This window comes from Orbicella franksi, chromosome 4 (assembly GCF_964199315.1).
Source record: "Orbicella franksi chromosome 4, jaOrbFran1.1, whole genome shotgun sequence".
Lineage (NCBI taxonomy): Eukaryota > Metazoa > Cnidaria > Anthozoa > Scleractinia > Merulinidae > Orbicella > Orbicella franksi.
This window is the reverse complement of record NC_138148.1, coordinates 12,314,563-12,337,921: the sequence shown is the minus strand read 5'-3', so window position 1 is coordinate 12,337,921 and position 23,359 is coordinate 12,314,563. Positions and strand designations below refer to the sequence as shown.

Here is a 23,359-nt window from a genome sequence, read left to right as displayed (position 1 = left end):
GTCGAACGAAAATCCATTAAAATCTCTGCAGGATCCACTTTCTTGGCCATCGATGTACTTCATACATAACTCGATACATGAGAAAAAGAGTTCAATTTCGGTCAATTTAGACCGAACTCAAAGATGTCCGTAACGAGTATAATCGTCAATGCAACAGTAGCGATTCTGCCTAAAATCAGTTTTACCGCGACATCAACAGCTTTCACTTAATTGCATGGCCTGCGAAAGACATAATATAAATACCGCCCGAGATTTCTTTCCGCATCGCAAGCGACCCTGATATTCCCATATCATTACGCCGCACAGAGATGTTACCCGTTCGGCGATCAGATGAAAATGAGCTTGAGCGATACTTTGTCCCGGCATGCTTTGCGAGTCGTGTCCCTGCTCTCACACGTTTTCCCGCGCTTGCTGTCGGCTACATGTACTTGTTTTGTGATTGCCATATACTTTGGTTTTGGTTTTTCGATACTCAGTTGGAAACCGAAATTGTACAGTCGGTCGAGCACTAGTACTGAGGCTTACATTTTCCATTGAATAATCACAGGACCAGTTGACGAGCATAGAGCTGCAAAGGTAAGGTAAATTACTCTGACTTGCCAGATCTGTTAATTTTCTCTGACATGAAGACTGGAAGCGTCAACAACAAAAACACTTCCTTGATTTTCGGCAATTTATGGTTTTCGTTTCGTTTTTTGCTACAAAGGAATGATGTTCCACCGATCGGTTTTTCCCTGATTGTATTTTTCCTTTCGAGATTGGAGTATTAAACATAAAGAGATTTAAATTTGTTTTGTGTCTTAACATAAACGTTATTGGGAATATTCCTTGTGTTGAAAGCAATCGGTGTTATGTTAATTAACCTGTTATCTCATTTCGTTCTAGACCGCGTGTGTTGTAATTTTCTTGCCAGTTACAGTTTAGTCGTTGTGTGTATTAAAGTTCGCTTCTTTCAGTGGAGTCGTTTCGCGTTTGAAGAACGCAACAATTGGCGACGAGATGCCGGATACACCGGGAGGATCAGCGCAGCCTAGTATCGTGGCCCAGCCATCATATTTAGGGCACATGGAAGAGCTTACACCGGGCAGCGATTGGAAACATTATGTGGAGCGACTCAAAATGCTCTTCAGAGTTAACAGCGTGCCGACAGACAAGCGTGTTGAGGTCCATTTCAGCGCCGAGGAAACCGAAAGAATTAAATTTCACGGAAATGGTGGGTACTCTGGCACAGCATGTGGATCCGAAACCGATAATGATCGCAGAAAGATACAAGTTTCAGAAAATCGAAGGGGAAGAGTCGGAAACTGTTAGGCAGTACCTCACCGAGCTACGAAAGTTAGCGGAGACTTGCGAATTCGCTCCATATATATCGCGAGGAAGCCATTCGAGAACGGTTTGTTTGTGGTTTGCGTTCACAGTTAATTCAACGCAAGTTACTGGCTGAAGCGACGTTGACATTACAAACCGCAGTGGAGAAAGCGTATGCCACCGAGTTAACGGAAAAAGAAGCCTCGGGATTTCATGGTGACTCCCACCTCGATGTCAAGAAAGTGGAGGGAACTTTTCCCAAATGTTTCAGGTGTGGAAACACTAGTCATTCTCCGGAAAAATGTTTCATCGGAAAGCACAGTGTCATGGACTGTCATGGGTGCCAGAAATTTGGCCACATCGTAATGAAGTGTAAGGAGAGGCGTGCACCGAAAGCCAAGGGAAGAGAGTTAGAAAAGTAAGGAAAAAAAAAAAAAAAAAAAAGAAATCCGGTGGAATCCATAACATTGAAGAAATGGAGACGATGGCCGAACCCGTCGATAAAACCGCCTGGCCTATTTTTACCGTGATCAATTCTCAGGGAAGATGTAAAGAACTCATCGTGCCGTACTGATTGATCGAAAGTCAATGGATCCGTATACTGGTGCCTCTGTCACGATCATTCCGAGCCATGCATGGTGTGATGTACTGGCAGTAAAGTCTTGGCAGCAAACTGACGTAAAGTTGAAGAGTTATTCAGGGCATGAAATTCCAGTTGTTGGAGAGGCCAAGGTCCAGTTGTCGTATGATGATCAACAAACCTACCTTCCAGTTGTTGCTACTGCCGGTGATGGTCCAGCATTTATGGGACGAAATTGGTTGTCCGTTATTACACTTGACTGGAAACAGATCAAACAGATTTCCCTGGAACCGTGCAACAAAGTTGAAATTTGGTTTCTAAGTACGCATCACTGTTTGATGGAAGCCTGGGCACAATCAATGTAGTGACCACTTATCTCAAGCTCAAGAAAAATGCCACCCCGCAGTTCTTTAAGCCTAGAATTGTTCCCTTTGCCTTAAAAGAGAAGATTGCAGAGGAGCTCAAGAGGTAGGAAAGACTCGGTGTGTTGGAGATGGAAGAATTCTCTGATTGGGCTACGCCTTTAGTGCCGATTCTAAAGCCGCGGACGGCACAGTGAAGATCTGTGGTGATTATAAGGTCACCATCAACCCCGCTTGAGATGTGCCTAAGTACTCCATGCCAACGGCTGAATAATTATTTACGGAGCTGAATGGTGGTGAGGGCTCGAAACTAGATTTCGTCCACGGCATATCAACAAGTGTTGTTGGATGAAGAAACCAGACAATATGTCACGATCAACACTCATCTGGGACTTTTCCGTTATACGCGCCTACCATTTGGAGTGGCGGCAAGTCCAGCCATTTTTCAGCAAACAATGGATTCTATAATGAGTGGCCTTAATGTGGTTCGTGGTATCCTGGATGACTTAATCGTAACTGGTCCCAACGTCATGAACATCTTCACAATTTGGAAAACACTCTTAAACGTTTGGACAGTATGGGTGTCCAAAAAGTCAAAGTGCGTGTTGATGAAGCCTTCAGTCAAGTACTGCGCGTTCGTGGTGGATCGACGTGGAATTCATCCTTCTCCGTGCCAAGTACATGCAATCCAAGAAGTTCCAGAGCCACACAATGCAAAGGACCCGAAATCTTTCTTCGGGCTGGTGAATTATCATCGTAAATTCATACCTGATATGTCATTCATTGTCCACCCGCTGAGTCGCTTGCTGATGTTCGATGCACCCTGGAACAAGCATCAATCACAGTGTCTCAAATCCGCGAGGCGACAGGTGGGGATCCTGTTCTCTCTCGCGCGATGTACTGCATTTTGCATGGTTGGCCAGCGGAAAATTTCAATACAAAAGAGCTGAAGATTTATTACAGTGAACAAGACAAGTTTAACGTTGAAGATGGCTGCATCCTCCGTGGCACCAGAGTAGTGATTTCTACCAAATACTAGGCTGCTGTTTTGTCGGAGTTACAATTCAATCATCTTCGAATGATCCGTATGAAGTCCCTGGTCAGAAAGCATGTGCGGTGGCCCAGCCTTGATCAGGATTCTTAACACAAACTAGCACCTTCGAAAAGACTGTGAGTAAAAACACTGAGACTAAAGCAGGTAATTTAAGTTGCAATGTTGTCTAGTCCAGTCGGGTTAAAAGCGCTAAATCGCCTTAGCTGGTCATTCAGAGAACTCGTGGAACCTAAAGTTAAAACAGCCATCGAAAGATTCCCTTTCTCCACGGAAGAGTAGGAGCGAGCCCAAAATTTCTTCATTACAAAATATAACAGACGAACGAAGTTGTGAATGCTTATATGCAAAACATCATGGCGCTGTTCACGCTTCCTGGCTTTAAATCCTAGCAAGATCCACCAATTTTACAAAGAAAAAATCGATGTGTCAATGTCCAATCCTTAGAGACGTGAGGCAAATTAAGGATATCAGCGTGGTACGCGAGGATATGCATCTTTAAATAGTGGGAATCAGAGACGATTTGGACAGACTAGATGACGATTGGAAATAGTGGAACTTTCCACATTAAGCGGAGACTCCTAGGAAATGGTCGTTTAGAAACCCAGGCCGGCTAGGCCGACTAAGAAACCGATAGACCGGAAAAGAAAAAAAAAAACCACCCTTTCTGCAGGACAGACCATTCCAAGCTCAACAGAAAGACGAACGAGTTTGTGGTTTGTTTAGTGCGAGGAAATCGACCACAGGTCGATTAATTGCAAGGCAGTCGTCTTGTGCGATGATAACAAGCACTCGCTAAGCAACAAACGTCTTTTTCTTTAATTACATCGAAACCAGGCTTAATATAAAGTTGCAGATTGTAAATGACGCGCATTGTGTCAAGTCTTACAAATACGCATCACAACTCCATCCTTGGCAGCCTTAGTGAGCAGCTGATGACAGCCTCGTCAGTCGGAAAACCAGCCGTGATATACCCAATGGTAGTAATGAAGGTCCAAGGAGTGAAGAGCTGAGAGCTGCTGGAGGCAGGAGCATGGAGCTCGTACGATTTTTCAGAAGTACGCCTCAATCTCTTGCAAATGCGCAAATTTGCCCTCATCAACTTGAAGTACGCCAAATCTAAATGATGCTGGGAGCGTTTACTAAGCAAGTTGAAATATCTAAGGTACAGGTAAGTTTTACCACAGGAGACTTTTCAGCTACCACACTGAAGTAACCAAAGTTGAAAAGCATCAGCTACTCTCTAAGGGAAATTCTCGTTATGAGAAATGCCTGGCAAAGTACGCCCACTAAGAAGGAATTGAGACAGAAACAAGGACTCAAGGATCTCCTCCTACCAGCGCACCTCATCCTACGAGCTAGCGGCTACTCGAAAATTAAGAAGAAAACTACACCCAGTGTTGAACCTCTGGTGAGCCTATAAGAAAGAATACCAAGCTCGTTTGGACTACAACATTTGAAAGTTTCTTTCACACACCTCACGCTTTGGTTGAAATAATGGGTACATTTTAGGTCTTCTAAGGCTTGCAGATTCTCGCTATGGTGATCAAACTAAAGGTTGTGCAGAGTTGAGGAATGGAAATGAAGAATAATGACAAGAAAAAAGGCTTCCTTGGGGATGAAATTATCCTTCCCTCCCAAGCAACGAAATAGGAAGTCTCGGCCGACTAGAAAACCTCGTGAGAAAATTACGCAGCCACGGGACAATGGAGCGCTACGATAAAGTTATCCAAGATGTGAGAATAGTTAAGAGAGTCTCTAGTCCTGCGAATGGGCAGCGTGAGGTCTACATTCCACACAAGGGAGTAGCGCGCGAAGCATCAGAAACCACTAAGTTTCGTGTTTTTAGGACGCATCAGCTCGTGCCCCCTTAGACCTTAGACCACCATTTCAAAATCAGTTGTGTAGCAGGTTCTCTCGTGCTCGCTTCCATCCCCGTGGAATTACAGGAGGTATTTTAAAGCAGTCCTTTTTCCAGGTCAGAATGCGAGAAGATCGTAACGCGCTAAACTCTCATTGGATTAAGGATCCGAACAGTCAGACAGTAGAACCATTTTGGTTCACTAGGGCCACTCCTCCTGGGGTCGTCGTGCAACTTCTCCTGAAAAGCTGTAAAGCAAACTAAAGAAAGATGAAATGGACAAAATCCTTTATGTAGATGATCGTATCAGAGGACACCCACTCGATCGAGTGACGGTGGAAAGAAGCATGCGGGGAGGCATCTGCTCAAAAGACGTTCGAGTTGCACAAGTGGCACTCGAAAGGAAAGAGTTGCATACAGCGTGTTCAACATTAGCCACAGAGGAGAAAATGTAAGCCAAGGAGCAGTCGGCGTCCTATGAAAGGAAGGGGCAACTCTGCTCAGTCTGCAGTAGGACAAAGACAACGATACCATCAGCGTGAGCTTCCATCGGTGAGCACTGGGCATGTAAAGCTGGGTATTCTAAGCAAATTGGTATTCTAAGCAAACAATGCCAGACTACCAAGTGGCCTCATGAAAATTAGGCTCCAGTGGGAGGACAGAATTTAGAGCCAAGTTACGTTGCCGAGATCAAAAGGACATTCCGATGATCGAGTTACACACCTTCGGTGATACAAACGGAAGAGCGGGGCTGCTGCAGTGTATGCTGCACCCGGATGCTGCAGTTGTACAGGAGGCAGGTGTTAATCAAGGACTTATTGCGCCAAGGGTGAGCTTAGCATAGACGGATCGGAATTACTGAGTTTTACGCGGCCCCATTGCAGTAAAACTCAAGACAAACGTAAGTGTCGCGTTTAAAAGCTTTCTCATAACTGCGAAGCACTGCTGGCTCAACAGCACTTTGACAATACACTTGTGAGCCACATTTTTGAGAAGATACAGGCCCATTCTACACAAGTGTGGCACCATGCGAGGGCCTCAGACAACCCAGCGGATATTGGAAGTCGCAGGAATGAAGTGTCCAGCCTTGCCTCGTGGTGGATCAGACCCGAGTGGTTGACAGAAAAAAGACGTTGACCTCCTAACATTGGGACATTCTTCAAGATTCATTGGCGGAAGTTAAAGCGAGGCAAGACTACTGTACAGTGGCGGTAGTAGTGGCGGACGAACTAGAGGTCCTTCGCGAGAAACTTAGCTACTGGAAAACAATTAGAGTGAGCACTTAAATTTTGCTGTTCCTCGAAGACCGTGACTCGTAAAGAAACGACAAAGAGGCCGATGGGAACCAGTTACTGCTGGAGAGAGGAACAAAACAGAGCTCCCTTAGGTGAAGCAGGTACGGGCAAGAGCTACAGCTGATAAGCTAAATGCCAAGACGATTTGCCGCAACTGAACCAACAGCCAAATATGGATAGAACACTGTAATGTCGTGGTAGAACACAGGGGCAGTACCCAGTACACTTACCAGTGCTACACGGAGAAATTACTGGCACAGATTAATTTTAAAACGTTGCATGGAGGGAGTTGAAAAAAATTGTGGGACTGACGAGAAGGCTAAAGTCTTAGCTCTACGAATGTAGTCTGACACGTGCTGTGGGAATGGATTTGATGCCAAACCTCGAGACAGCAAAGACTCTTAGAAGTTTGAGACATCTCATCTTTCGTCGAGGAAGACCTCAAAGATTTTACCAACTCAATCCACAAGTAAAACATTTGACACTAGAGCCAGACGGATCAAGGAAGAGATGAAAGACGAGAAACTTCATGGTTTCCTGACCCAGCAGGGATCCACTAGAAAATTCGACCTGAGTCCCGTGCACCTTAGTTGGGGTACCAAATCGACAGACTGATCGGATTGGTCAAAGCCGCCTTGGTCTAGTCTATCGGGAAAGTTTTGTTGTCTTAAACCGAACTTCAGGAAGTGTTGCTGGACGTTAAAGTTGCTCTCAGCAACAGGTTAGATTATGCGGGTTATGAAGTCGAACTACCCATCCTTACCCAAACTCTCTATTGTCCTTTCAACTAAATCCACTCCCAGAGCTATAACGCGCCAAGGAACCATTAAAGACTACGGTCACAGAACGGGAACGAAGTGTTTGCCGATGAGCAAGGATGCATTACGGTCGCTTGACGAATGTGCGCTTGCGCAGGCTCCGAGAAAAAGACCTTCTGAAGTACAGGGGCAACAGCGACTACAGAACGAAAGGGAAATGTGGTAATCATCACGTCTGATGAAAAAAAAACATACTTGGGGAAGCTGGGAGTCGTTTTTGCGTTTTTGCATGCGCACCCTATCCAGCTTACCTGAGACACTGTAGTGGAGACTTGGAGCGGTACATTGCATCATAATTGCCGTCTAACTGGCAGGGTCCTGGTATATCACCGTTTCCAGTGATGTCTCGCGTTCTTAAAGTCAAAACTACGAAGAAAATGCGATTTGTGTCCAATTTTCATCTGGATGAGCACACCAAATTAACGGATTTATGAGCCTCCTGTGCCATAATAAATAATCTTTTATTTCTGCTAACGGCCGCGTTGAAAAACGGTAATGGCACAAGAATCACACGAGTCATACAAACATGTTTTAATTATGTGTCCGAATTATTTAATTCATTATAGAGAATGCATCTGGCCCCTTGAACACAATTACTGACTACTAGTTTATACAAAGTAAGACAAATGAAACGCAAAATTGTAGTTTAACAACAATCTAGGTCTGCAGGAATGCTGGCAAGCACGTTTCCGAGCACTTATCCATTAGGACCCATTAGCTGTTCATTGTTTAACCGCCGTCAGAACCGTCACCTTACCGGGTTGCTTGATAGTCCTTTCGTGGTGCGGTAACTTAATTGAGCACTAAGCACGTGTAATCCTCGGGTACTTTATTTTTCTTTACAGAGAAGCCATGCATCTGACCATTTTCCTTATCATTCTTGGTGTTGCCGTTGTAACCCATGCTTCCCAGAATGTGACCACGGCCAAAGGTCTCAGATTTCTAGGTGTCGGTTATAATGTCCTGAAAGGCAATCCTGACGGTGGCAACTTGTCACACGGTGGTGTCGACCCAGGACTGCTCTTTACAAGAAAGATATTCAAACTGACATGGGATACACAGAAAACTTCTGCGGATGGGAAGTTCCGCGTGCCAGATCAGGTAGTCTTTGTTCATCGCTCATCCTGCGTCGAAAATACCACAAACGAAGTGTTTTCCGGGGTCAAGTCTTATCAAGAAAAACTCAAGGAAGATGTGGAAGTAAGCGGTAAGCTAAGTAGTTTTTTTACTGTTCTGTAGATTATAGTTCCGCCTGAGTGGCTTGGACAAAATATTAATGTAACAGACCTAGTGAAACCTTGTTGTCCACCAAGGCAGACAAACATTCCAAAAGTATCCCTTAAAGACCGAGAATTTGGTTGGGTCGAGTGCCAGTATGGCGTCATCAGTACACCATTTGCATATTTAGCACATTTTTCAAACTCAAATATCTCCGGAACTAATAAGGATATTTGCAAACAGGAAACGGCGTAGTTAATCTCTCGCAGAATTCTCTGTGATAACCCTAAAAATTCCAGGGGCAAAAATTTGATCATACAGGCACTTAAGTTAATATCCAGATGTACTGCATTGGTAGAATTCCTTATCATTTTCGATTACGTTTTTTTTGTTTTTTTCGAGCGAGTTGAAAAATGGCGAAATCCTAACAAGATGGTGGAGCTATGATGGTAAATGACGTCATAAAGAAACAAACAGCAACGTCATTTTAGGGCTACTTACCTCAGGCAAAATACTAAAATGCTTTTTCTTTGAAAAGAACTCGAAGGAGAAAAGCAGAGCACAGAATATTTAGGGTTATGGACTGCAGCCTTCAGTCTCAGTTCAGGTAAGAACGTTATTCAATATTTCTAACTTTTAGTTAACTACATCAGGTGATGTGCTCACTAAGGTAAGAAACACAAGCTGGATAACAAACATAATAACCTTAAATTTACCTATACATCTTCCATCTTATGTTCCAAACCAACAATAGTAATATCGTAGTTTCCTACAATGAAAGCCACGATTAAATGTTTTTAGTGCGAGTTTTATGTTCTAAAATACAAATATTAACCCTGGAGCGGGATTTGGGGGCTTGTATGTCGTTTTCAAGACAAAATTTCTAAGGGCAATTATCATCCCATGGTCCCGATACTAAAATACACTATTGTCTTTATTGTTCACCGCTAAATGTTCAAGTTACAGCGCGTCTATAAACTGACAACGACATGAATTCATTTATTAAACAATTCCAGCCACTGTGGAAAACTTTGAACTTTCTTATTTTCCATTAAGTTATAACGTCTGACCGTGGTGAACTGAAAACTGGTATAAATCATCCGGTGGATAACCGGTTGCTACCAACCTTCGTTCTCAGGGCCTTTTCCTGCCAGGGAAAAGGCCCTGGGGACGAGGTTGGGTTGCGACCATCTCTCGTAAGCGACCAACTGTGAATTTCGCTTTCGATAATGATGGTGTGAAAATCGAGAGACGTGATAATGTTGCTTTGTAAGGAGTAAATATTGATTCTGGTAGTTCAGTTAAGCATCTATTCAATATATGTATCAGAGTGAACAATCAACTTCAAGTTATGAGGCGTTTTAAAAACTTGTTTCCCAGGACGTAAGATTACAGTTATACAGAGCTTTCATTCTTCCTTACTGTTAATACTGCAGTGTTGTCTGGCACTTTTGTGCATGCAAAACGCAATAGTGACAACCTGGAACTACTCAACAAACAGGCACTTTGATTAGTACTTAATAATTGTACCAACCTTTATTCTTCTTTATATACTTAATAATTCAGATATGGTTTCCTTGAAGGATGCGAGAACTCAGGATATGCTGATCTTAGTTTATAAGTGTTTGGCGAATATAGTACCTTTACATCTACCTTAACTGTTTCAGTTTCACAATTGTAAATATGATCTCAGTGGGGTTAAAAAGCTCCTTGTACCGAAGGTGGCCACCATTACTTTTGGACTTAACAGTTTCCAATATTTGTCATTTGCGCTTGAAAACTCTCTGTCGGACGTTATAAGGAGGGCACTGAATTTAACTAGTTTTAAGAGACAAGTCAAGCAGTTAACTTTTTAACATTAAAAAAATCCGAGTTTAAGTAAAAATATGTGTGTATGTACCTCTCCTCGGCGACCAGCTTTCCAAAATACCAAAAGTTTCCAAGTGAAATCACCATATTTGGAACCTCTTGTAAGCGAACACCTCTCGTGAGTGACCGCGACAATTTTTAGAGCTAAAAGTTTGAAATTTTCTTTAGACTTTAACCTCCAGTAAGAGACCACTTGACAGATAACAGAGCGAAAATTGGATAATAAGGTTTTCAAACATCATCTGATTCCTGGATAGTACAAGAGAAGAGAATTTGTAATGGAGAGAACCAGATTTGTTTTCTCGAAAGTGACTAGCTTTACACGTGAATTTAACATTTAAAATATGGGGTAATTCTCTGCGGTTACCATTTGCTAATGAGGAACAATTGTGACCCAAAATGGTCTAATCTGTCGTAAGCGACCACCTAGGCTTGAAATTTTAGCTGCTCTTCGACTGTATTACCACCACATCACCACATGTACAGGATTTGGTTCTGTAACATGCTAATTTTACGCCCAACATCCAACCGGAGGATTGGGAGATCACTCTTCGTCTGACCTCTACCCTTCATACTGAGCGACACGGGAGGCGCCGTCGGGAGTTCGAACTCTCACTCTCACCCGCATAGCTCGAGGAATAATAGAGACACACAAGCCAACCCACCGCAAATTTCCAACAGTTGTGTTCTTCTAAACATGCCCTATGTTAATTAACGTAACTTTTAGTTCAATTTATTTATAAGTCGTATACTATAGATAAATGTTAGCATACGTGTGTTAACACTTTGACTTAACTGATGTTTCTTTTATCATTTCAGCGCAAGTTCTCATGAAATCTTAAAGCGGATACAACTGCACTTCTATAATAGTATAATGAAAAAATGACCAATTTTATTGGACGTGAATGTGTAATCTAATACCGCAAAGAAAACATGGAAACGGACAAGAAGTAGTTTCATTCGTTTTCGTTTTCGCTGATTTTAGTGTTATCTATGCAATATTAACATTATTTCTCTCTGTAAATTTTGAAAAAAAATTAAATTATTTTCTCCCCCGGGTCTTTCTCCTTTTCTCTTTGTTATAGGGTATGAGGAGATTAAAACAGAGACAACACATAATCAAAAGGTCTTTTTTGAAAAGAAAAAAGTCTGCTCTGTAGGCACAGCTCGATTTCTATTGGACTCAGCTCGAGTTGGACAGTATTCGGTTACAAACGACTTCGCAACTGCTGTGTGTAACTTACCCGAAGCGTACGATCAGGGAACTTATCGCACGTTCGTTGACAATTGGGGAACGGTTAGTGCATTGTGTTTTTAGCTTATCTTTTTGTTTAAGACAATCTTCTTTCATTCTTTGAGAATGCATATTTTCTGTTCTTAAATCGCCTTTTGGCCTTACATTAATAAATGTTTTCGGTGGTGTAAACAAAAGAGGTAGACGTAACGCGTCCCAGTACAGAGAATCCGGATTTTGGATCGTCCATCAGACAAAAAGCTGGTATTCACAGTCTTTACACTATGAGGCAGCGAATATAAACTCGGGCGAGATCAAAAACAGAGTTTAAAAGAAGGTTTAAAAGGTTCTCGACTACGAAACGTGTTTAAGCCCACTAGTCCATGTGTGGGCCTTTTTGAGGTCCTGTGATTTCCTGTGCAAGAAGCCCTACGCACGCAATGCTTCTTCTCCATTCAGCTCTGTAAACGCGCACCCCAACATTTAATGGAGTCGCATCCCATCTGGGGAGAAGTATATATATTTTTTTAGAAAAACTGTTTCTGAATTCTTTCTATAATCTCTTGACTTAGGGGCTAATAAGTTCAAATGCAACCTTTTCCTCGGTTTATATATGTAAAATACAGTATATTTTGATTACTGTTACTTCCAACTGCATTTTTGTTTTACATAGACACAATCTGTTTTCCTTTACAATTAGAAAGCAAGCTGAGGGCTTTTGTTTTCTTTCAGGACATTGTGGTGAAGGTGAATTTGGGAAACAAGACTTTGGAGCGTCGAGAAAGTTCATACGCTAATTTTGTCAAGTATGCCATGGAAAACGTAAGAATTGTGGATGTTGTTTTTAACTAGTACCCAGTCGTCTTCATACTGCGCGCGGTGAGAAAGTGAGAAGCTGTGCCGTGTACTGTAGATGATTGGGGACGAGTCAGATGTTTATTATTTACAAACACCATGATCAGGTATTAAAATACAACACGTGAACCAGTCTTCAGTCGACCTTAAGAGATCGTTTGCTAAACTGGACATTTCAAGACGTTTTATTTTTAAATGATTAACTGATATAGTAGGATTATAGCGTTACAAGGCATACGTAAATTAACACAATGGAATAAACTGGCACTCAGAGTTACAGGTTGAGATATATGGGAATTGAACCCACAGATTTTCCCTGTGAAAATACAAGAATAACTTCGCTTGGCTTTTCTCTTCCCTTGACACGTTTTATCAAAAAAACTGAATTGAATCGGAATTTAAGTGGAAAAAGTTACAACGCTCATCAATGCGACATGAAAGGGAAACTAGTTATGATTATTGTACATGAATGAGTGAATGAATGAACGAAGGAAGGAAAGATGGAAGGAAGGAAAAGAAGAAGGAAGGAAGGAAGGAAGGAAGGAAGCAGGGAAGGAAGGAAGGAAGGAGGGAAGCAGGGAAGGAAGGAAGGAAGGAAGGAAGGAAGGAAGGAGGGAAGCAGGGAAGGAAGGAAGGAAGGAAGGACGTGACACCTTCACTTTGATGAGCAAATACATGGCTACAAATTTCGTGGCAAATGTCAAGTCTGACTGAGCTGGACTCGATTTGCAAATCTTCACGGTATTTTCGTAGCGCGGCAGATGGATTTTCACGACCTCCAACAACTCCTCCATTGTTGCCCAGTGGCCTCTTCCAGGGTTTCAATGTCTAAATCCTGTGTCCACTGCAATCGCATCATCTTTGTAACTGTCTTTCGCGCTCTTTTGAGGCACAACTCTGTTGCAGAGAACTTTTGAAAGACTGCCTCTGATGCGCCATGAAGTTTTCTGAAGTCGATCATTTCAGAAATCGCATCTATGTAGCCCAAACGCCCACCATGGCCGAGCTTGCATTCATCTTGTAAGTAGTCGATAAACTTTGGAGAACACAAACTAAAGTCCACCACGTCAAAAGTCAACTCTTCCTCGTCTTCACAACAAAATCTAAGAAACTTAAAGCATCTTGTAACTATTTGTTGCGTTGCACGATCCTTCTTATAACCGCCACCACTTCCAGCCAACCATTTCGTGAATACTTCGCCAATGTCACACGATAATGAAAATAAGGGAAGTAACTTTACGGCATGCTTTGTGGTGTCAGTTGTTTGATCTTGAATTGTGTTCACCATTGGAACATTTCTTGCTACCTTTAGCAAATCTGTGATTTCTTTTGAATTGGGCTTTTCATCGAAATAAAAGAACCAACTATGCTTGATATTAACATGTTTTCTGCACCCTCTTTGACTTTCGAATCCATCATGGTCACACTCTTGCATTGGGCAGTGATACAGGCTGTCGGTTTCATCATTTTCCAAGTGAAGCCGTTTTGCTTTGGGTGATGCTCCATCGATATCCGACCAATTGACTTTGCACTTCTTGCTCATTTCGCGTTTTTTAAGAGCATTTGGCCAACATGATCTGCTTTAAATCTGAACCATAACCAAGGAGTCGATGGCAAGCAAAGGAACTGCATATATAATTGTGGAACAAACTGTTCCATTTGCAGATAGGAATTCGGAACAAAACAAGTCCTTAATTTGGTAATAAATGGCCAATTTGGGAACAAACTGTTCCATCACAGATGGGAGTTCGGAACAAAACGGTCCTAAATCATCAATTTGGGAACAATATGTTCCGTTTACAGGTAGGAACTCGGAACAAAACAGTCCTAATTTACCAACTTGTGAACAATGTGTTCCATTTACAGACAGGAGCTCGGAAAAAAAAAAGTCCTAAATGACCAATCTGCAAACAATGTGTTCCATTCATAGATAGGAACTGGGAACAAAAGAGTCCTAATTTATTAATGTCGGAACAATGTGTTCCATACACAGATAGGAACTCGGAACAAAACAGGCCTTATTTACCAATTTGAGAACAATATGTTCCATTTTCAATTGGGAACTAGGAACGAAATGTTCCTCTTCTACACTAGAGTGAACGTTTTGTTCCTACCTTGCAAAAAATCTCGTCCTCTTATAGTCAATAGGAACACAAATTCGAGGAACAGGCGATACTAGAGGAACGTTCCGTTTGGAATATAGGAACAGCCAACGAAACTTAAAATCAGTGACAAAAACTCAAAAAAAGCGTAAGTCAAGGACTCAGGTGAAATGGAAACAATCTCTAAAATCTGGTGAATTTTGTTTCACTCGAAGGCAGCAAAACGCGCAATGATAAATTTTTGGGAGATGTCGGGGAGTGAGGGAGGGAGGGAGGGAAGAAGGGAAGAAGGAAGGATGGAAGGAAGGAAGGAAGGAAGGAAGGAAGGAAGGAAGGAAGGAAGGAAGAAATGAAAGAAGAAAGGAAGGAGTGAGGGAGGGAGGAAGGAAGGAAGGAAGGAGGGAATTAAAGAAGAACGGAAGGAGTGAGGGAGGAAGGGAGGGAGAGAGGGAGGGAGGGAACGAAGTAAGGAAGGAAGGGAGGGAGGGAGGGAGGGAGGAAGGAAGGAAGGAGGTTATTCCAAAACCCAGTACCAGCTGATAGTTATAGTATCTAGAGAATGCATGATAATCCGAGAATGTTCATTGCCAGTGTCGAAGTTCAGGCAACAGTTAGAAAACTGGAAGTCATATTTCGGTAAGGAGTATACCATCATCAGACTAAAACATGCATACAAGGTAGCTCTTAAATATGGTGCTATAATAACAATGAAGGAACGAAATAAAAATTAATACTCACGGGAAAGGGCAGAGTTCTGTACTGGATTTGAGTCCTTGATTGAGGGAAGGTGTCAGGCGCTTGATGTAGCATACCTTTTGCATACATGGCATAGGAGAAGGTTTCAACTGCTGTCGCAGTCTAATACTGTGGTGTTGTTTCTGACTAACTGTGTAAAGCATTCGTTGTTACAAGATTTAGGTGGAAGGTTGTCAGAATTTAAGGTATCCTGGTAGGTAACACAAATTACGTCTGAAAATTAAATGCTTACACACGTGCGCAAATGTTTGAATCTCGCACTCTCTTTGTCAGAGCGTTTTCATATGTTCCGATCTGCATTCAATTCGCTTATTCGTCGGTTTGCTATTAACACTCTTGATAGGACTTGCACAGTAGACGATAGCATAAAAGACAACAAAGGCTTCACCACCATCTGGCTGTCTATCCCTTACATTGGTAACAAAACCTCAGTCAACGAAAGCTCCGTAGATACCTCATAAACTCGAACATCGAAATAGAAGTACGCGAGAAAATAACTCAACTATACAACAAAGATAGCACTAAAGTACCACCATTGAGTAAATCGCATGTTGTGTACAAATTCAGCTGCCCGGTTATCAATCGACGTATTTTGGCAAGACAGATAGAACTCTTTTCATCCGAACATAAAACACGCCAGCTCTGACAAAGAGAGTGCAATGTACATTGAAACCTGTTTATTGCCCTTGGGACACTCCCTAGTGTCCGCGTAATGCATGCACGGTGTCCCCTGGAAAAAAAGGTTCAGCAATAATAGTTACCATTAACCCTTTTTTAACTCAGTGTGTCATAGTGTAATATCAAAGACTGCTCATAGCACAATGTCCAGTCAGTCAATGCATCAATCTGGAATAATCTACTTAGCTTTAAAACGACATCGCTGCCAAAATGTTAAAGGTGTCTTAGCTGAGCTTTTAAAAGTGAAAAACCCTTGAAGTGCCCTGTTATTGCAAGTTTTGTGTAACAAAATGGCATAATATTGGTGTCCGCGTCCGCTTAGCAGAGGCTCTGCTGAATGCAGGTTTATTTATCAGTAAATGTGGGAAGAAAATAAATTATTTAGGGACTCAAGCTGGTGTCCGCTTAACCGGATACCATAAATTCCGACAACCTTCCACCTGAATCTTGTAACAAAGAATACTTTACACAGTTAGTCAGAAACAACACCACAGTATTAGATTGCGAGAGCAACTGGAATCTTCTCCTATACAAAAACGACATATTACATCAAACGCCTGACACCTTCCCTCAACGAAGGACTCAAATCCAGCAGAGAACTTTTCCCTTTCTCATGAGTATTACTTTTTGTATCGTTTCTTCATTGTTATTATAACACCGTATTTAAGAGCTACTTTGTATGCATGTTTTAGTCTGATGATGGTATACTTCTTACCGAAATATAACATCTGGTTTTGCCAATTGTTGTCTGAATTTCGACACCGGCAGTTGTGGTTTCGGATCAGACCCCGCTATTTCGAACTCTCGGGGTAAACGACAAATAGTTCAAAAAAGCGTAAGTTCGAAATAGATAAGCCGACAGTAGATGACTGAAGGGCAATCCAAGGGAAATGGCGTTGAGTTCGAAATAACGGAGAATTCGAAATAACCGAGCTCGAATTAGTGGGATCCAACTGTATATTAATGCTTTCGGCTTTCAGGTAGAATCATCGGTGTCAGTGTCCGCGTCCGTTAACAGGTCATATGTGTCGGTTGACATCAAAAAGTTCAAGGAATCCAATACAGATACTGCTAGCTTTACTGAGAACAAGGTGGTTTTCTCTTCTGGAGGACAAGACTTGCCTGAGCCCATTGGATTGCAGCTGATACCTATTGACAACGCTGTTGAAGATAGTTTTTTCGGCATCCTTGATCAGCGATACCGATGTAAAAATTTAGCACAGCGAAGAAACAACGTTAAAAGGATTTTACGGGAATACCCAGAGATATCTGGCGTTGCTGAACCACAACATATTGGCCTCCCTATCGCTCGGTCAATACGGCCAGGCGGAACATTCGAGGGTAATAAGTTCTTTATAATACGGCTCTTTGCTTTGTTTTTGCAGGCCCGTAATCAACCCGGGGGCATTACGGGACAATAATGCCCTACAATTAGCCAATCAGAGCGCGCGTTATATCGCCTACAAACACAAGCCATATAGTAATATGAAGAAAACACCCAGAATGGCATTCTTACTAATACAGTCAAACCTCTATTAAGCAGCCCCCTATTAATAAGCGGCCAACCTTTATTTGGCAGCCGGCGGCCAAAGTCCCGGAAAAATTATCAGCTATACACTGTAATAGAAACCTCTATTCAACGGCCACCTCTATTAAAGCGCTCGCGCGGCCAGCTTCTTGTCGTCCCAAGGGGGATTTATTTGTTTTATACCTCTATTAAACTGTCAGGAAGATTTGAAGTAGGACGCTTTTAGCTAGATGAAGGTAAAAGAATGACAATGTGGAGTAGTGTAAAAACACATTTTCAGCAGTATTTAATTAAGACAATCACAAAACAAAGTCTGTTTTAGTTTGTTTGTACAGCACACAAGCCAGTGTTGGGTTGACAGACACATCGCGTCTGTGCACGAAATTGTTTCTTTGGCTTTTGTTAAAGTTATAACCATCATTGTTCTACATTTTCTCCACTTGCATTTGTTTGTACTTATATGTGATAAAATGAAAACTGGACCACGCCCAACGCTGTTTTCGGGTGAACCCCTATTTAACGGCCACCTCTATTAAGCGGCCAGTTGTCTTGTCCCCGAGAGTGGCCGCTTAATAGAGGCTCGACTGTAATTGTAACAGCGATCTGTGGAATGAGGAATGATAGCATTACTAGTGTAATTTTCAGATCCGACAGTGAGGATTCCTCTTACTTGGCCAGCCGGTACCTATGGTCTCCCCAGGACGAAGTCAGGATGTCCGAAAGGAAACTTTATTTGGCGCGAAGGGACCCGTTACCATGACACCGAGGATAATGACGCAGACAACGATTGGTCACATTTTTATGATTTAGACGGGCAAGTTGGTAAAAATAACATGGAACAAAAGTTTTGCTTGAAGACCAGTACTGGAACCTCAACATACAACCTCCCTTGGCCCAAAGGACAATACTGCATCTACAAGAAATATAATTGTCCTCAAGGTCGGTCAATTGTTCTTCTTCGGGTCAGTGATTAACCCTATTTCAATAGATGATAGTCATCGGAAGAGTTTCGGTTTTTCTTGCCGATTCACCACACGAACAATATATTCAGTGACGCGATAGTTCCATGCTTCAGGCTGTAATTGCCTCCTCAATTGCAACCTGGTGTCGATCAGTTGAGGAAGTTGAACAGGTCAGTTTTGTCTCCTTACAAACTTACACCCGCTTTCAGTGTTACGTGCATAGCGACTATCTTTCAACATACCATCTCTCGACCTGGCCTACGTCAAAAAAGTAAGCTCAACCGACTTCTTTACAGTCGAACTCGACTTTTTGTTATGAAAGATAAATTTTTTTTGACATCAGCCTAAGGCTAGGAGCACCATGCAAACATTCTGTGAGGCTTAAACCGACTGTTTTGAATGTTTACATTGTTCGAATATCATGAATTGAGCGGTAGCGACCCAATTATACCGGAAGTCGCCATTGAGAGACGATCGACTACACTAAAATCGTTTGATTTATACCGTAAATCGGGAACATGCAAAGTCGACAATCTTCCTCATTCATGTGAGGTCAGTAATTGCCATTTATTTGTCATTTGTTCTACTAATAACCGAAAAGCTTTCCAATTTCACAGTCAAACGGTCTTTCAGCCGTTAACATATAGCATGTCAAAAGACGGCATGTCGAAAGATGGTCGAAAGACGCAGTTGCCTTTGCATGTAACACTGAAAGTGGGTGTAATTGCATCGTGATTCCCAATTTGGGAGCGTACTAGAGACTTTTGCAATTTTCTCGCCCACATAAGCTGGGATAGCAAAATGAAAACAGGCCGTTTCTGGCGAAAAGTGAACCTTGGCAAGAAAATACAAATAGACAAGAGGAACTGATCTACGGAAAATAAACTACGCATTTTTTACCAAACAATTTAGCGAGAACCTTCACTTTTTGATGAACGTTTGAAAATCGAACGCGACGCCCGGTCATGTTGGTAATGTTCAATTTTAGCAGTACGCAAAATTTCAGATTCTTTTCATTTCCCTCCAGTTATGAACTAATTTATGTTTTGTATTGCGCCGCCTACCAGGCTTCGGGTATGGATACATTTATTGGGATGATGAAGATGACAATAACGAGAACTGGCACACAGGTTCGCTGCCAGACGGCAGTTATAACAGAAACACAAGAATCTACTACTGCTGCCGGAATGATGGCTACGCTACTAGGAGCATTTATCTTCCCATTGACACTCCCTTCGTTTTGCTCAAGACTGGTTACCATCCGTGTCAACATGTCCATGGTGCTTACTCGCGAGAGGAATTCTTTCGCTGGGACAGTGAAGACAATTCACCGGAAACTTACGCAAAATCGAACCACCCCTTCGTGGAGATCGATGCCCGCAAAAATCTGAAAGTTCACTACTGTTAGGGACCGTTCATTTTTTATCAGGTAGGGGGGGCTGGTGGGATTTGGGGGGGGGCCATGCGAAAAAAAATGGCTTTCGAGGGGGGGCCACCCCAAAAAAATAAGGGAAAAAGGGGGGGTCACGTGAAATATTTTAGTAAAACTTTAAAATGGCATAATGTTTGAATATCAAAAAAATTGCTATAGAATAAACATAGAAGGTAGGATACAAATTTATTACAAACTTTCCTTCTGCTTTAAAAAAACGTTTGGCGACAAAAAAGCATTTGTAGCTACTGAAAAGAAGTATTTAACACTGTTATTTTCGAATGCAACTTTCACTGGCACTCATCTTCATCTTCGCTGTCGTCGAGTTCTTCGTCGCCGCTTGTGCTGCTATGGGAGTCTCTTTCACCGATGCTGCAAGAAGCAGCAATGCTTTCCGTCAGAGTGTACTCTTCAGGGTACATGAAGGTGTAGACATAATCTCTGACTTCCTGCTCAAGGTTGGTGGTGATTCTGCTTCTTGCAGCATTGGTGAAATAATTCCCTTCCAAGAGCTGTGCGACGTATGGCCCATCTCTTCTAAATAACGACGTGGCAACATCCTCAACTTTAATACACCCTTCCGGGACGGCCGTTCTAGGAGGGTACACAAGGCATTGTGGAAGATCATTTCCTAGCGGGTTTCCAACACAGATTCCATAAACTCGTTGGACGTTGTTTTCAGTCCGCTTCCTCTTTCTTGCATTTAACTTTCTGCGGTTTTCTTTTTTTCTTCTCGTTTTGTTGATGTGGTGTGCATGTTTGAGTATGCCCTTGAATATGCTGTTATAATTGCTCTTATTTTCTAGTGCTTCCATGTCCTGCGTGACCTTCGTCAACTTAACTTCTATACATTTGACCTGTTTTACATTAAAACTGTGGGCATTCATCAATTCAGATGAGGGAGATGCCAATGAGAGGCCAAATGCCACACGCTCAGGGCGAGCCATAACTAGGAGATCCGAAATTGACTTCTCTTTCTTTTGATTTGTTTTTCAAACAACAGCTCTCTGTAGTATAGGGATTGTAAATATTGTCTTCACAGTGAGCACAAAACGCGAAGTAGGGGGATAATAGAGAAATATTAAAAAAGTTGAAATCTAAATATTGTTTGTTCAATTTTTTTTGGGGGGGGTCATCCCAAAAATGACCGCTATAAGGGGGGGGGGCCACGTGAAAAAATTGGTAAGCTGAGGGGGGGTCATGCGATTTTTAAATGGTGCTTCCCAAATCCCACCAGCCCCCCCTCCCTCATAAAAAATGAGCGGTCCCTTATTACAGACGGGTATAAAGAACAGAGTTAACACGTACGCATTCTCTCTTGAAATGTATGCAAATTAGTTGACTAGAAGCTTGTCATACATTAAAGCTACGTGCTGAAAAAGAATAATGAGAAGTGTAAGGCACTATTTTTGTTCTGTTTTGTTTTTATCGTCATTGTTCTTTAGGACCCTTTAGGTATAGGGTGCAGTGGGGGGAATTAATTAAAGTGACCCAACCACTTCAAACTTTTATTTGGCTTTGGTTACATTTATAACTCGCACTGCGCTCAAGAGTTACTCGATGTCTATTAATTTGAATTCCTAAATGAGGAATGCTTCAATTCGAAGAAAAGTCCATTTTTTTATGTGGGAGTAAACGCAATTCAGATATCAGCATAGTTTTATATCTTGTCTTTAGAAACAAACTCCCACAACCTTGGAAATCCAATGGCATATCTTTCTCAATCGAACAAACTTCGGGTCTCTCAAGTTTTGTATCTATTCGTTTCATGATAATCACCCCAGATTGGAGGGGAGAGGGGGGGCGGGGGGGTTTCTTGGGATAATCAAATGGTGACGAGTGAAATTAGGAAATAATTTCACGCGTGCTTTGTCAAGATTCGGATTTTCCCCAGCCAGATTAGGCGAATATTAATGAAACTATCTGACGAAAAGCAAATAAAATTATTTCCTTATTTCGCGAGCATACTATTTGGTTACCATTTAATATCATACGTGCCAAATTGCACTTACAGACGTGGGTTTTTGGCTTGTTATATTGTATCAAGAAGTTTCGCGCCAAACGTTACCTAAAGACTCGAAAAATTGTAAGAATTTTGACAAAACGCGCTTTCCATTATTTCCTAATTTCACTCGTCACCATTTGATTACCCATGCTATGTTCAACTGACCCATCGCCTATTTGTCTCCTCTGTCCAAAGAATATCTTCGTGCGACAAAATGCGATATATATGCAAAACCCTCATTAGGTTTAGTCACTGTAGGTTTCCTTAAAGTCTGATGAGAAATGAAGCCGCCAACTGGCTAGATAGCATTTTTTACTGCAATGTTACCACGTTGTGTTGGGTATTACAATTATTCAAGATCTTTCCCGTAACATTCCTGCGAGGAATTTGCCAGATAGAGATGAGGAGAATTGATAAACGAAAATTCGCTTTAAAAATGTGTTGATTCCTGGAACGTTTTTATATTTACCGCAAGTAAATGCCCAAAGGATGCCAAAAAAAGTCATAGAACTCGATAAATCTTTCCTACTAATAATCGGGCCACCTCAAGATCCGGGGCCCGTTTCTCAAAAGTCCCGGAAGCTTTTCGAGCCCGTAAAGCGATATTTAGTTAATCTGTATGAAGGGAACCTTTCTTCATATTAATAATATGTGAATAAAACAGCTCCGTAATCAATAAGTTTGAAATTGCTATGGATTTCCGGGTGCGAAAACTTTTCGGGACCTTCGAGAAACGGGCCCCAGGTTGTGATTTCGAAAGGATACCACTAATCATTTACAATGGGTCCCCAGCGGAAGAATATTGGCGGAATATTCAGGAAACGTTTGTGTAAATCTTGCGTTTTTATGTGTACTCCTATCTAGACTGGGCGAGGACCATACTCGAGAAGGAGACCGCAAGTACACAGCAAGTCCACAGCGTGCGCGGTTCCCCGTATCTTACATTAAAAGAATTCTATTAGTATACTAATACAAACGCGGCAATCTGCTTGGCTGAGCTACTTCTACATGTAGACTACCAGTCATCATATAACAATTGAAATTATTCTCGCGTTTTGATTGGTTCTTACTTATGATCTATCGGAGGACAGACTTAAAGATGACGTCATTAACATTGTTTTTGTTTCTCTGTTGTATAGAACAGGTAGAGTTCATGTTGCCGTGCGTCTGTTCAGTAATTGATCACAGAGGACGTCAAAATGTAGTAAAAAGGTTACCATAGCAACTGTATCAAGTGCTAAAAAACACCTTTAATTTTGGCTTTAACTGCTGATAACTCAAAAACGAGCCCGGTGTTTTTTATTATCGAATTCTAATAAACGGGATAAGACGCAACGTTTGACCAAGTTTTTTTCAAATGTATATGGGATTCAAAACCACTTTAAATTTTCGAAAATTTAAGGTGGCTCCGAATCTTGTAATACCTCTATTAAACCTTGAACGCT

At 41.9% G+C, this 23,359-nt stretch overlaps 1 protein-coding gene across 1 annotated transcript; it reads left to right on the top strand.

Annotated features, from left to right (window-relative positions):
* Positions 1-156: 156 nt before the first annotated feature.
* On the top strand, positions 157-21,268 carry LOC145483476 (uncharacterized). The gene is given in 11 exon segments (XM_081461981.1): positions 157-516; positions 519-543; positions 546-576; positions 8,121-8,482; positions 9,032-9,100; positions 11,448-11,659; positions 12,329-12,418; positions 16,968-17,283; positions 18,161-18,454; positions 19,545-19,890; positions 21,188-21,268. Coding segments are annotated over 10 exon segments (1,926 nt in total). The 5' UTR covers positions 157-330; the 3' UTR covers positions 19,886-19,890; positions 21,188-21,268.
* The last annotated feature ends 2,091 nt before the right edge of the window (positions 21,269-23,359 follow it).